The following is a 14,893-nucleotide window of genomic DNA, read 5'->3' as shown; positions in this document are numbered from 1 at the left end:
GAGCCTGCCACTTTATGACATTAAACAATTGGTTCAGGGCTCACAAGTACAGAGGCCATGGCCTGTTTGAGCAAAGAGGATTTATTTTGATTTGGATTTAACCTTCTACTAAATATAGAGGAAAAAAGAAGTGTCTTTTGAGCATGTAAAATACAGCCCAAAGCTTTCATATTCACAATATCCCTGATTTGTTTGGTCACATTTCCACAAGGCAGCCCCTCATTTGCTTGTACCCTCTGTGGCCTGACACAGGGAAATTGTCCTTTTTCAGGGAAAGAGGAAAAGTTATTTGAGAAAGGCTCGTGTTGTCGTGGCCCTTGTTGTTGAATCCAGTCCTGCTTCCTTTCAGACTAAACAAGACAAGCTCACACAAAAGCGGGAGAAGGGAACAGCGGCGGCACCAAACGCGGCTTCCGCTCCTGGGGCTGGTTTGGAGCCTCTCTGCTGGAGGAACAGCCACCCCTGGATCTGGGAAATACACCCCAAGCTCAGATTAAATCAGCTGCTTTTCCAGTAGCTGCTCCCCTGTGATGCTGCAGGAGATTTGGGCTGTCAGCTGAGTTGGTTTACTGTTAGAGGAAAAATGGGGGACACATCCAGGGGGAGGCACGGAATGGAAGTGTAGCCTGAAAATGGGAGCAGGAGGATTTTAGGTGTCACATTCCAAGCCTTGGCCAAGAGGAAGCTGAGAACAGCCCCAGTCTTTTCCAGGTTGCTTGGACAAGGCCATTTTGAGGCAGTGCAGTGAGGCAGCAGGAAGCTGGGGAGCACTTGCTCCTCTAGGCTGATGTGTCTCTTTACCCTCCAGGGACAGTTCAGAATCCCAGGAAAAAGAAGTCAGATTTGGGAATATTTTTTTGTTTTGGGTTTTTTTGGCCATTACAAGATTCATTTTGAGGTCACTGATTTTGGATCAGAAAATCAAGTGATTGAGACCCCAGCAGAGTCTTAACAAGTTGATCTGTCTGGGTTAATTTTTTTTTCTTTAACTTTTGCTGACGTTTTCCAAAAGAATTTTCTGACAGAGTCAGTGGACAACTCAGCAACTCCTGCCCTGTGGAATTGGCTAAACCTTTGCCTGTATCTCTCAATCACATCACACTCTCCTGCTTCCCTCTCCTTGCTCCATGTCTGATACCCAGCTCATCACACAACAATCAGATGGGAATAATGGCCCTCCTGGAAATCTTTGCTTCACCCTTGAAATACTTTTGAACTAACCCAGTAGGTGGCAGAGGTGGAGGTTTTGCTTTTCTGGAGCAACATCAGAAATTGGAGAAAAGTCCCCACTGAGTAAAACTGGATTTTTTTTTTCATTGTGTGGAGGAGCTGTAATTCCCTAATTCTGTCAGAAATGGGGAATCCTCATGAGAATCCAAAGATCCCAATGCATACACACATTTCCTCTTGTGTACCTTCATTTAGTGGCTTTAGCATAGAACCACAGCATAGTTTGGGTTTGAAGGGGTTCAAACTTACAGTTCATCTCATTCCAATCCCCTGCTGTGGCAAGGACATCTGCCACTATCCCGGGTTACTCCAAGCCCCAGCCAACCTGGACTTCCTGATTTTTATTTATCTCCAATTGCAATTTCTCTCTGTCTGTGGGTCACACTGTTACCAAAATGCATCCTCAGATGTGAAGGTTTTGGGGTTTTTGCCTCTCTTTACAGGTAAGGATCTCTCATCACGCACTGAACAGGACCTGTCCTGCATTTTTGGGAGGAGGCAGAAGAGTGCCAAGACCCAGGTAAACAAGAATCTTCTCCTTTCTCTTATTTCCTTGTTTATTATACCTTATAAAAAATATCCAAATGTTTTCTGCCAATGTGTTTTTTCTGCTTGAAGTGCTGTGCTTGAACTGTGAGGAAATAAGAGCAAATTTAATTCCTGTTTTTGTGGATAATTGTGACATAACTTCTTTGGAGATAGGGAACTCCAGTATTTTAATTTTTTGTTAGGAAATGTACATCTCAAAGAAGGAATTTGCTTGACCTGAAAGGTCAGAGGTTGGACTTGATGCTCTCAGAGGTCTTTTCCAACCTAAATGATTCTGTGAAAGGTCCATGAATATCCAAAATAAAATTGGACATTCAGTAGCAACTGGGAAATCTCCACAAACTAGCCTTGTTTTCACAAAAATTGGGAAAGGCTGAGCAGCTGCAAAAGATTCAGAGGTGGCCTGAACAGTGATAAATATTTGATGAGAAGACCTTTCCCCTGACTTTGGGTAATGAGATCGAGGTTTGGACCAGTTTTTATTTTATTTATGTGTTCATTAGCATTTTCACTTGAAGAACACAGACCAGCTCAATCAGTGGATAAAATAACTGTGACATGACCGACATATCCAGAAAAATTCTTTGGAAAAAATAGCATGTGGAAAAGCACAAATGAATATATTGCAGGAATTGTCCTGTTGGTTCCAAGTTCTTGGAAATCTCTGGTTTTAAGGGAAAGATGGGGCTTGGAGTGGAAATTTCTGGAATACCCCATAGTGTGTGACGCCTTGCTTCTTGTGTTCTTGGAAGTTGTAGTGTAACTTCACTGCAGGTCACTGGGACCTGAAATAAGGATTTGGGAACTTCCAGTCTGTGAAAGCTGTTGGAGCTCTCACATCCTGTGGGTAAACTTGTACCAGGGAGCCCTGTTGGTTCTGATCACATAAACATACCCTGGATCTTCTCCTTGGATTCCTTGCTGTCAGATCAGTGGGAAGCAGGACAAACTGGGATTTAAAGCAGCTGGGGTTGAGGGAGCAGATTTTGCCCATTCATGAGTTGTCTGAAGCAGTTGGTATTGTTTTCTCTCTATGTTCTACATCTTTTGAAATTCAGAGTTGGAAAGTTGCTTCTTCTGGGACTTTATCCTGCTGATCGTTTGCTCTTTTGTGGATAAACACTGCAAATCACATGGATTTTATGAAGGGTGTCTAAGTTTGTGCATGTTTTTGCCAATCCCTTGACAGATGCAATGGTTGGCTGATGGCTGCTGTGCAGATTTCCTGAAATGGTTCAAACTCCTGGCAGAAAAGTCACAGACTGTTCCCTCCTAAGCACCCAAATTTCCTCATGCAAATCCAGGCAGGAGGGAACAGAATTTGGAGCTGCATTGTTGTCTTCTGGCTGCTGCTGAGCAGACACAGGGGGAGGAAGCAAGAGGCAGCACAATTGCTTCCCCCAGCTCCCCCTTCTCCTTCTCTTCATGGATCAGAGATCTGTGGAGTTTGCACAGAACAGAAGTGCATTGCTCAGGCTCTCCAGCTCCAAGCAGTTTCATTGCACTGCACCCATGAACTCTTATGATCCCTTTCCATCATGTTCTGGAGCCTGGTCCTTAAGGTGGCACAAAGGGAAGCGCCCTGTGAGGCTTTGCAGGAGTTCTCTGTGTTTGCCTTCTGGTTTGAAATCCCTGAGCTCTGAGCATTTCCCTGCTGTGGCACAGAGCTCCTGCAGGAGCAGGAAGGTGCTGCCATTCCCCTGGAACTGAGTTGTTCCTATGTGGAGATGAGGTAGGAAGGGCCCTGGTGCCCAGCAGAGCCCTGGGTTTGCCTGCAGGTTGTGGTAGGCTCCAGTTCCCTTCAAATTTCAGCTCCTACAACCCTGGGCTGCTTTCCTTGGTGACAGGTTAAGGACTTCCATACTTCCACAGGAGCCAGAACTGCTCCTATCCATGAATCTGGTTGCAGGTTCCCAGTTGTGGGTGCAATGGAGATGATACGTGGAAGTAACCCATTGATCCTGGAAAAGCTGGAGCAGTGGCCACAGGAATCTCATGGATTTAAAAAGACCAAGTGCTGGTGCTGCATCTGGATCAGGGCAACCCCTGGGATCAGTCCAGTCTGGGGATGAAGGGATGGAGCAGCCCTGGGAGAAGGACTTGGGGGCGCTGGTGGGTGAGAGCTGGACATGACCCAGCCCAGAAGCCCCTGGAGTGAGTCCAGATGAGGCACCAGGAAGATCAGAGGGATGGAGCAACTCTGCTGTTGGAAAGGCTGAGGGAATTGGGATTGTTCGGCCTGGAGAAGAGAAGCTTTGGGGTGACCTAATTGTGGCTTCGCAGTACCTGAAAGGAGCTACAAGAAAGATGGAGAGAGACCATTTACAAGGACCTGGAGGGACAGGACACAGGGAATGGCTTCAAACTTACGTACGACAAGAGTTGGATGGGATACTGGGGAGAAATTCCTCCCTGAGAGGGTGCTGAGGCCCTGGCACAGGTTGCCCAGAGAAGCTGTGGCTGCCCCTGGATTCCTGCAAGTGTCCAAGGCCAGGTTGGATAGGGCTTGGAGCAGCCTGGGATAGTGGAAGGTGTCCTTGCCCATGGGAGAGGGTGGATCTGGATGATCTCCAAGGTCCCTTCCGACCCAACCCATTCCATGATTTTGCAGCTTGAAGTCCTGTCTCTGAGGCTCTTTCTGAGGTATTGTCTCCCTCCTCTGTTATCAGGGATGCAGTTTGAGAAGGATTCAGCGCATATTTGATGTGCACTGAATGGCCCCAACAGAGCTACCATTCCAGTCTTGATCTTTTGACAGAGATTTTCAGCTTGATTCTTTTTCCCTTATTTCTGTTTGTTTCAATCTGGGATTAGAAAAAACTTGGGTGTAACTCCATGGGAAGATGCAGGAGCTGCTTTTCACAGAATTGTGAGACTGGAGGAGACCTGGAGGTCTCCAGAGGAGTCACCTGCTCAGAGCAGGGTCAGCTATGGCAACTTCTTGAGGAGTTTGTCCAGAGTTTTGATTATCAGCGTTCCCTAAAACCTCCAGTTTAAGCCCATGACAAAATTTCAGTGGGTGGATAAAAGAGGCCACTTAAGGGGCAGAAGAGATCATAGAATCATGGAATTGTTAAAGCTGGGAAAGACCTTTACAATCCTCAATTCCAAGCCTGTTCACCACTTAGCCATGTGCCACAGCCACGTGTTTCTTGAACACTTCCAGGGATGGTGACTCCTCCACTTCCCTGAGCAGCCTGTTCCAGTACTAGACAACCCTTTCCATGAAGAAATTTTTCCTAAATCCCATCTAAACCTCCCCACTGTTGCAGTAGGTCTAGCTGGTTGGCTGGTGTCACAGCAAACTGCCTTTAGAGGTTAGGAAAAGAGAAGAAAAAAGGAAAACACAGGGAATTCCATCTGTGCTTATGCTCCAAGGGGAATTAGTGGGAGAACTCGAGGCTCAGTCATGGTCTCTGGACCAGCAAGATAATCCTGGCTCTTCTGAAGTGCTTGTCAAAAATCTGTCACCCCTGAACTGCTGTAGTGATAAACAGGGTCTCAGCAAATCAGATGTGTCACTGTTGCAGTCAGTCCTGTCCACTCTTTTCCAGTGTGGTCATTAGCAATCATTCTATGATCTTGCCTGTGCAATAGCCTTTGGCAGGAGATGCTCTGTGTGAGCTGAATCTGAGCTCTCTGAACTGTGGGGCTGATCTCAGACTCCCTTTTTAACTGTCTCAGTGGCCAAGGATTGGTCTGGTAATGGATCCTTTCTCTTGTTCCACACCAGCTCTGCAGCAGTGAGTGGGGAATGTTGAAACTTGGATTATCTACCTTATCAAAGGAAGAGGGAGTTGGCCAGAGGACTGTAAAGATTGCAAAAGAGGGGAATTGCAAAGGATGTGGAAGGAAATGCTGTTTGCCCCTGAGGGTCAAAAGGAGTTTCTCTAGAAGTAATAAAACTACAATGCTGTTGTTTTGATGGTTCTGGGATATGTGTTGCTAATCAGAGGCAATTGCAACCTTTAATTCTCCTGAATGTTCAACATATCAGTCCTTTTTTAAAATTATTTTTGATAAATCATGTGTCCAACTCAAACCTCCTTAATAAACTACACAGGGACCTTTGTTTAAAATGAAAAAAAAAATACAAGTCAAAAAAACGAGGTGGGGAAGAAAACAATGGCTGGGCTTCAGAGTGGACCTAAATTGAAAACGTCTGCAGTTTTTCCCAGGGAGTGCAAGTGATCGAAAATATTGAATTGTAATTATGATGCTCTCTGGAGACCTGCAGTGAGGACCTGTTTTGCAGGCTAAGATCTGCCAGACTTGTTTTTTGCCACCACTTTTCCCTGTGATTTTCTCACTTGCTTAGGAACACTGGGAGCTGGGGAGACAGAAAAACAAATTCCATTAGTTCCTATCTGGTTGAACTTCCTGGAACCCCCACTATTTTTTTTGCTTCTCAGAATTTCCTTCCTCCATCCAGCTGTGTTTCCTGATGGAGCCTTATCACTGGAGAAAATGCTCCTGAGTGAAGCTGAGGATTTGGGAATGAGTTGCAGACGGTCCCAACTTGGTTGCTGAACAACATGATTCTGGCACTGATTTCACTCTGGGGGCTGGGGGGAGCAGCTCTGATTTGCTCAAACCCTGCTGGAGATGCATAAAAACCTGAGTGTTTTGCATCCATCTCATCCATCTCACATGCATGGCTCAGGCCATTCCATGAGTAATCTGCTTCCTCCAAGTTTGTGTAACTTGGATGTAAACCTGCGTAAGTTCCCTTAAGCCACCCAATCCAAGTAGCCCAAAAGTCTCAGGCTTGCAGTGATTTCTTCCTTGTTAGGCATTAGAAATGGAAGTGTCCACCCCTGGTGCTTTTTCACTTTTTTTTTTTTTTTTAATCAGGAAATTGTCTTCTGACACATTTTGCAGAACTTCCTCAACTGATTTATATTTCCCAGCACTTATCACAAAAGCATGTTGGCTAATCTTAAGGGACATAGCTGAAAATCCATTAAAGTCTGGCTCTGCCATGGGCTCCCTGAAGTTGTAGGTGAACTGATACCATTCCCTGCACCTCGACTTTCTCTCTGCAAAATACCAGTCATGATATTGGTGTCTGTGGGGTTTCATGATTGTGACTTTTAGGCAAGTTGCAAGTTAAATCTTTGGCAGTTTTTTACCTGTGACCAAATTTGTTGCAGGGTTAGCACATAAATTAATTTGCTTCACCCTTCTTTGGCAATGCCAGGGAAGGGAAAAAAAAAACCTGCAGAAGAGGAAAATGAGTTACAAATTAACACAGATTTTTCACTGTTCTGCTTTGGAGACCACAGTTAGCATGAGGTATTTGGGACTGAGAAGCAGAACAGAAAAAAAAAATACATCAAAAACCTGGAGAGAGTCCAAAAGGATTTAGTAAAATGGGAGACAGGGTTAGAGGGCATGTCCTAGAAGGAGAGAGTGGAGGAACTGGATACGTTCATCTCAGAAAAGAGGCAGAAAAAAGATGACCTCTCTGCCTATAAATACCTGGGGGTCATGGGGAGGGAGGAGCAGAGGAAGGGAAGGGACAGTAATCAGAGTAGGCAAAAGCCAGGAATGGGACTGGGGGTGAGAACTTCAATTAGAAAAAGGAAGACTCAGACTTACTCTTCAGCAGGCTTCCTCACAGTGATGTCAGCGGGGCACTGGAGGAGTCTCCTGAGGGAAATCCCAGCTCCTCAGTGAGTGACGCCAAGAAAAAAGATGAATTTAACACTTTTAGACCCGTTGGGATGGGCAGAGATGGATCAGTTTAAGTAAAACATCTCCCAGAAGCTGTTCTGTGAGCAGCTCCAGTACTGAAGTTGGATTCCTGTGGTTGTGTTGTGCTTGGATTCTGTGTGGCTAAAGGAGATGACCTCATGCAGGAATCCCTGTCCTTCTGCACGTGGATCTCTTGGCCTTCCCTGTTCAGTCATGAAATATTTTAGAGTCTTAATATCTTTGAAACCTCTGCTGCTTCGACCAGCACATTTTAATTGCTTCAGAATTTTAGTCCCAAGTGGTAGGACAAGGGGGAATGGTCTTGAGATGAGGCAGGGGAGGTTCAGATGAGATATGAGGAAAAATTGTTCCCTGTGAGGATGGGGAGACCCTGGCACAGGTTTCCCAGAGAAGCTGTGGCTGCCCTTGGATCCCTGGAAGTGTCCAAGGCCAGGTTGGACAGGGCTTGGAGCAGCCTGGGATAGTGGAAAGTGTCCCTGCCCATGGAAGAGGGTGGAATGGGATGGTCTTGAAGGTTCCTTCCCACCCAAACCATTCTGTGATTATTATCAAGGGATTTTTACAGCTTCTGTAAAAGGAACTTTGACCTCTCCAGTTCTGCTCTGCACCCCACCATGGACTTCTAACAGCAAGAAGGATCAAAGAGAAGAGAAAAAAACAACCCCAAACCAGATTCTGCCAACAGTGAGCAGTGCAAGGCCTTTGCCTGTGCCTGAGGAGCAACCAGGACAGGCTAATGACACAAAGTGACAGGGAGGACAGCAGGACAGTGCAGCTGAAGGGCTGAATCACAGAATGGTTTGGGTTTGATGGAACCCTCGAGCTCATCCAGTTCCAGCCCCCTGCACAGGTGGTACAGGTAGGGCAAATCTGGCAGCACAGACATGTGGAAAGCTGATCTAAAGCCCTGTTGCTTTGAGTTGGTAATTTGCAACATCCTACATAGCAAATCAGAAAATTAATTAGGCTCAAGGTGTTAATTTGGGCCATATATTTAATATTTTTCCATGCATATGAGAGTGTTTCAGGAACACCAGGAAGAATTTCTTTTACCCAGCATTCTGTCCTAGTTATGCTTTTGATAAAAAAAAGAGGAAGAGCAAAGTATTGATGTTTTGTTGCCTATTCTATAAGCACCTTGTTAATCAACTGGAGGATAAATTATTGCTGTCCAGATATCAGGAGAGAGGCAGAGGAGGAGATATCTCCCAATCTGGAAGTAAGGGTGCTTTTTCTTCCTCTCTTCATTGGAGAAGTCTTGCCTCCACATTTGTTCCTTGGGGGGGTTGTTAAGGAACAGAAACAAAACTGGGGGGAGCTCTTTTTGATTTATCTTCTCTCCTTCCCTTTTGGTCACTTCCAGAGGCTTAAAGAGCCAAGTTGGCTTTAATGTGTTACCATTAGAGACCAGGCATTAGCTGGAATAACCCATCCTGCCTCACAGTGAAAAATATCCCTTGATTGGCTAATTAATCAGTCAAAGGGGAATGACATGGCCCTCTGCTTGAGGGACTCTGCTGCACAGGTAAACAGGTCATTGATAAATGGTTTACCCACAAATTCATATATCAAGAAAACTTAGTCATTTTTTAACTACACTTGGTGTGAAAGCTGTGCTGTGTTTTTTGGAGGTGGATTTTTGCTGCCTTTGCTTTTTTTGTATCGTGGAAGCTTTTAGGCTGTGTAAGTTTGTAAGAGGAAAAGGCCAATCAGAACGTTGTCACGATTGGAGTACTTCTGGTTTTTTTTTTTTCTTTTTGGAAGAAAAAGAAACCTCAGGAATTTTTTCCCCTCTCAAAAAAAGGAAATCATTGACATGGCTTTGTGTTGAGATTGAGTGGGTCTGAAATCAGGATGGCTCAGTTGCTTTTGTCATTTAAATATCCTGAGGTTGCTCTGTTGGTCATACCCAGTCCTCAGGCACTGCATGGACAAAAAAATATATCCATAAATGGATCTGATGAAATAATTGGGGAAAATCTGCGGTGTAAGAGGCAGGTCTGTTGGTAAAAGGCTTTGACTGACCTGATTTCCTATTGCCTTTTGGCATTTCTGTGGTGGACCTTGTCATCTGTATATTTTATAACACCTTTTCCTGCAAAGGTGGTTCTCCAGTGGGATTTTTCACTGAGATTGAAAGAAAAAAGGAGGGGAAAAAAAAATTAAAGGGGGAGGAGGGAAATCCAGCTCTAAATTAAATTGCATAAAAATGTGATTTAGAAGCACTTTTATCCATGGGGTAAATAGGGTTAAAGCAGTGGAATCGTGTAAGGGACCACAAAACAATGTTTGGCATAGCTGCTTAACTGGGTGCTCAAAACAAATCCTGATTGTGCTTTTTTTTTTGCAATTGTCTTGTCTTTTTTTTCCCTTTTTTTTTTTTCTCTTTTAAACTGTGTATTATGTGAGAAAGTAACACACCAGTACCTAAGATTATGGGTTTGGCTTCTAGGGAATAAACCTCACCTTATTTTTTGTCCTGTGTAATCCCTTCCTCCCAAGCAGCCCTTGCCATGGGCCTGAGCTTTATAGACCAGCTTTGTTTTGTTTTTCCTTTTAAAAATATTTGTCTGATCAAAGAGCTTTCCTTAAAAAAAAAAATGAAAAAAAAATTGCAGTGCAGCAGTTCAAAACAAGGAAAAGTACCTTTTTTTGATCCTATCATAACAGGATTTGTATATGGAAGTGTGAACTAAGCAGGTGGCTTCCTGTTGATTTTTAAGCCAGGTGGGCAAGTTCTTGATGATGAGTTGGTCTCTCTCCCTGCCCTGCTTTCCCTGGGGCAGGAATTTGCTTATTCCTGTGTCTGGAGGAGTGGGATTTGGGCTGACAGCTTGTGGGGATAATGCTGCTGTGAGAATGAGATGGAAACATCAGCTTGGTCTCTCTCAGAAATTAGGGATTAGGATACATTTTATTCCCTCCATGTGGCAGCTGGATCTATTCAAGAAGCCTGCAAGGACTGGATGTTCACAGCAATCTGATTTTTGCTGACTTAGTGTCATTAAAGGGTGTCTAACCTTCCTCCAAGGGTGGCTTCTGATTTTTGGCTCATCAATCTGGTTATGAAACTGCTGGTTGGTTCAGATGGGTTAAACAAACCAGAAGTTGGAGCAAAGGAAATGATTCAGCCTGAGAAAGTGCTTAAAATCTAAAGAAACAAGCTTTTCCACTTCCAGTCCAGCATTTCAGCTTCTCTGCTGGATCGTTCTTTCTTCAGCTGTGAATATTTGCTTTTTCAACTCTCCAGTTAGGAGAAATGTCTGGTCCAGGAGAGTGACTTGGTGGTAAAGTTCTCCACCAGTGTCCAAACTGGTTCTTTGTCTCTCTGAGCTCTCTCCAGCTCCCTGGCATGTTTGCAAACTTGGCCATTTGAATTTAGTTTGGGCTTCTTTGAGTTTTCCCAAGATTAAAACAAGGTTAAGAAATCCAGTGTCTGTTTTTCACTACATCTGCAGCCTCCCTCTGCAAACCACCATCAATCCCAGCGTGTTTCCTTTGAACAGTTATGGTGTTGCCATAGAGAGAAGGACAAATGTGACAAAAGTGCTGATTAATGTCATTAATTTGACCATCTCTTAATGACTGTGCATGTCCTTCAGCTAAGGAAAGAGGAAGAGGATGATGGGGAGGACAAATCATGCAGTGGAAGTTGGTGCCTTCTGTGCTCAGGTGGCTTCAGCATCAGCTTTGGAAGATGTGTCCCTTGTCAGGATCCTGGTGATGAGTACTTGCTGTTCTCCCTCATGGAATACGCTGTGGGAAAGGTCTCAGATTTGAAGTTAAGGATGAATATTGTCCTGTTTTGATTTGTCGAGAGGAGAGGGCAGGGACTTGTGAACCTGTTAGAATGTTACAATCACAAGGATACTCCCGGACCTGGAGCCCCTCTGCTCTGGAGCCAGGTTGGAAGAGCTGGGGTTGTCCAGCCTGGAGAGGAGAAGGATCCAGGGAGATCTCAGAGCCCCTTGCAGAGCCTAAAGGGGCACCAGGAGAGCTGGAGAGGGACTTGGGACAAGGCATGGAGGGACAGGACACAGGGAATGGCTTCCCAGTGCCAGAGGGCAGGGATAGATGGGATATTGGGAAGCAATCCTTCCCTGTGAGGGTGGGGAGGCCCTGGCACAGGTTTCCCATAGAAGCTGTGGCTGCCCCTGGATCCCTGGAAGTGTCCAAGGCCAGGTTGGACAGGGCTTGGAGCAGCCTGGGATAGTGGAAGGTATCCCTGCCCATAGCAGGGCTTGGAACTGGATAATTTAGGGTCCTTTCCCACCCAACTCATTCTATGATAATAACTGAAATCAGCCACAGAAAACTCAAGAGTTTTGCTGAGTTGGACAGAGTTTGGATACTCTGCTGAACAGATTCCAGAATTTCCATGCATGCAGCAGGGTCTAAAGTCTTCCCTGCACTGGATTAAGGGATGTGATCCATCTGTGGTGTGTAGTTTGTCCCTTCTCTCCTTGGGGACACTTGGTTTTGCCCTCAGGTGTTTGGATTTGCAGAGTCACAGTGCTACAAACCCAGTGGGTGTGGGGAGGAGAGGCTGGAGGTTGGTCTGGCTTTGGAGCAGGAGGTGCTACTGTCTGTGATCATTAATTCCTCAGAAATTTTTGGTTGTAGCTTGGGGATGGACCTCCAGAAGGTTCTGCTTCGATGATCCTGGTGGAAAGTTCTGGAGTCCCTCAGGATCCAGAGTTCCCAAAGTGGTTTGGTGGACACCTTGCAACTACCTCTGCTGGAGTTAAAAACCAGCACGTGTTGGATAAACTTTCAGCTCCCACAACAAGTCAGGATCAAAGATGATTTCACCACAGATAGCAGAGTGGACAGAGGGTGAGAAGTGTGCCTGTCCGCAGCATTCAATTTTTAATTTTTTATTTACTGGGATTTATTTTAAACCTGCTCTGTTTCACCAGGAGCTGACTTTTTCCAAGTGCTGGGAAGTGTTTTTGACAGCAGAATCCAGCCCAGCTCAGGGTAACACTGATCCTGTGTCACCTGTGTGGTACAGGTTGTTTTTTAACAAATGAAGGGAAGATCAAAAATATTGCATGCCCTAAAATCCTGTTTTCCAGAATATTGAAGAATTTAAGTGTCACTCAGTGTTTCAATACTTGAAAGAAAATTATTTATTCTCAATATTTTTTACAAAGAAATATCTGAGCTTGGGAGCAGAAGAAAGTTTCTGTAGTACAAGGTAGTCAAAGGCTAATGCTAATTAGGAAATGTTTTCTAGTTCACAGAAAGTACAATTTCTTTTTCTTAAAATTTCTAAAAAATATTTTTAATTTCAAATTGTCAGCTTGTGTATTTTGCAATGAATATTTGCAGGTACAAAAATAGTAGTTGCTAAAAACATCTTGCTGTGGTCAAGTGCAAGCTTGATGATGCTTTTTTATTATTCATTAAACCACTATATGTCATAAGGAAGTAAAAAAAATCTTAGATGAGGAAAAAAACCAAGCAATTTTATTATTTTAGGAAACCCTTTATTTATATATTTATTCTTTGATGTCTCATAATATGGATATGGGGTTTATATTTAGTGGAGAAAATGAGGAACAATTCAAGTAAATAAGCAGAAGGTTTTTGTTGGTTCTCTCCAAATCTCATCTACTGCATAAACTCTTAAAAATATTGAAAAAGCACCAAACACTCCAAGTGCCTGGAAGAGTTCTCAGGTTTCATGAAATATTTGTAAAGTCCTCTGGGTATCAGTGGATGTGGAATTTCTCTCCAACCACTAATGGATTAAGCCACTAAGAAATTTGATATGAAATACGTCAAAGACAACATTCCAAATTCTGTATTGATGCATTTTGGGGGTGCCTGACTCTCCATGTCCCTGCTGTCACATCCAAGCAAAAGCTGTTCCTCCAACAATTCCCGAATCATTTTAGAGCTTCAGATCTTTATTGACTTGCCTGGCTCAGCTCATCCCAGTATCAGCTCCCTAATCAGTTTGTAAACACCACATTTAGCCCAGCGGATTATTAAGTTTTCTAAATATCTCCTTTTTATAAGGACTCAGTGCTATGTAGCAGCAGTTCAAAACTCCGTTTGTTCCATGAAGACCACCCTAATATATAAATTATATAAACCTCCGGGTGTTGCTCAGCTCCAGTCTGGGGCAGTGATATAGCAAAACACGTGACTGTTGAGTTATCCAACTCTCAAATTGCTTCCCCCTAAAAATGTTTCTCCTCTTGAATTAAAGAGGGAATGTTCTGTGGGGAGTGATTCAGCCCTGGCCAAAGTGACCTAAATTCAGCCTTTTAATATCTGTGTCTGTGCTGATGCTGGGAGCTTAAGCATTCATTTACATTTCATCTTAAGAGCAGTGAGAATGCTGGGCCAAGCTTTGAGGTGATGAGAGAAAATTGGGTAATCCTACACGTCAGCAAGCGGCTGGAAGAGGAAGTTTTTTGTTGGAACTTGCACACTGAGAAGGCACAATGTCCCTATTTTAACTTCTGCCTTGCTAAGCCTCCTATTAATCACTGCTTTTGAACTCCTCTCTGCCAGCCCCTCTGGATTTGGAGGATGGGATTTGTCTGTAGTGGATCCCAGGAATCTGGCTCAGGTGAGGCACAGCCAGGCTTTGATTCCCTTTCACCACCTGCTGTGCAGTCTTGGGTCAAGTTGGCATCCCAATTTCCCAACCATTAAACCCGGGGATGATTCACATCGTATCAGCCTAATTTGTGTTGTGTGTTGTTCTTCATGAAGTGCATTGAAATGCTGAGATGATAACTGAGAATTTTGAAGTGCAAAGTGTTATCACCCAGGTTTCTCCCAATGGTTATTTCTGGCAGGGCTGTTGGAAGTGTTCCGTGCTTCCGTATTTACCTTTTGAACTTTGCAGCCACGGCGCCCATATTGTGGTTTTAAGACATTGCAACTTAATTAAACTTTCAGAGAGTCCTGGAGCGTGACTGTCTCCAGCTTTCCTGAAATCCCTGCAGAAGCAGGGCTGTTTACATAAAATCTGGGTGGGAGAGGGGTGCTGTGCTCCAGAGCATCCCCTGAGGGCACGGCTGAGGGTGGGGGTATGTAACCCCAGAGATTTGTGGATCTTGGGAAGCTGAGGTCAGGCAAGAAGTACAGGAATATCTCACCTGCAGGAGTGTTTGTGTAAGTGGTCAAGTGGAGCAGCAGCCCTTGTTTTGACAGCCAAGACTTCGTGTATCCCTTGTACTGCTAATTCCCTGCCCTCCTCTCATTCCAGCAGTCCCCCTCTGCCCAGGCTTTCCCACCTGGAGCACTGCAGGCTCGGGGGTTTTTCCCCCAACTGCAGGGTCAGGTTTTTTTTCCCTTTTTTTTAATAAGCCTGGTGTTTGTCAGTTACCAAATGGCAAAGGAATGCTGTGTGTAGCAACTGTGATGGATCTGG

At 44.5% G+C, this 14,893-nt stretch overlaps 1 protein-coding gene across 1 annotated transcript in view; it reads left to right on the top strand.

The window, feature by feature from the left end:
* Positions 1-14,893, top strand: part of PINX1 (PIN2 (TERF1) interacting telomerase inhibitor 1) — a 62,734-nt gene that overhangs the window by 13,307 nt on the left and 34,534 nt on the right. The window contains exon 6 of the mRNA XM_038132428.1: positions 1,674-1,750. Coding sequence (XP_037988356.1) covers positions 1,674-1,750 — 77 coding nt within the window. The remainder of the gene's footprint in view (positions 1-1,673; positions 1,751-14,893) is intronic.

Source organism: Motacilla alba, chromosome 3 (genome assembly GCF_015832195.1).
Source record: "Motacilla alba alba isolate MOTALB_02 chromosome 3, Motacilla_alba_V1.0_pri, whole genome shotgun sequence".
Classification (NCBI taxonomy): domain Eukaryota; kingdom Metazoa; phylum Chordata; class Aves; order Passeriformes; family Motacillidae; genus Motacilla; species Motacilla alba.
Note: the sequence above shows the minus strand (reverse complement) of the source record. Positions and strands in the feature narration are given on the sequence as shown.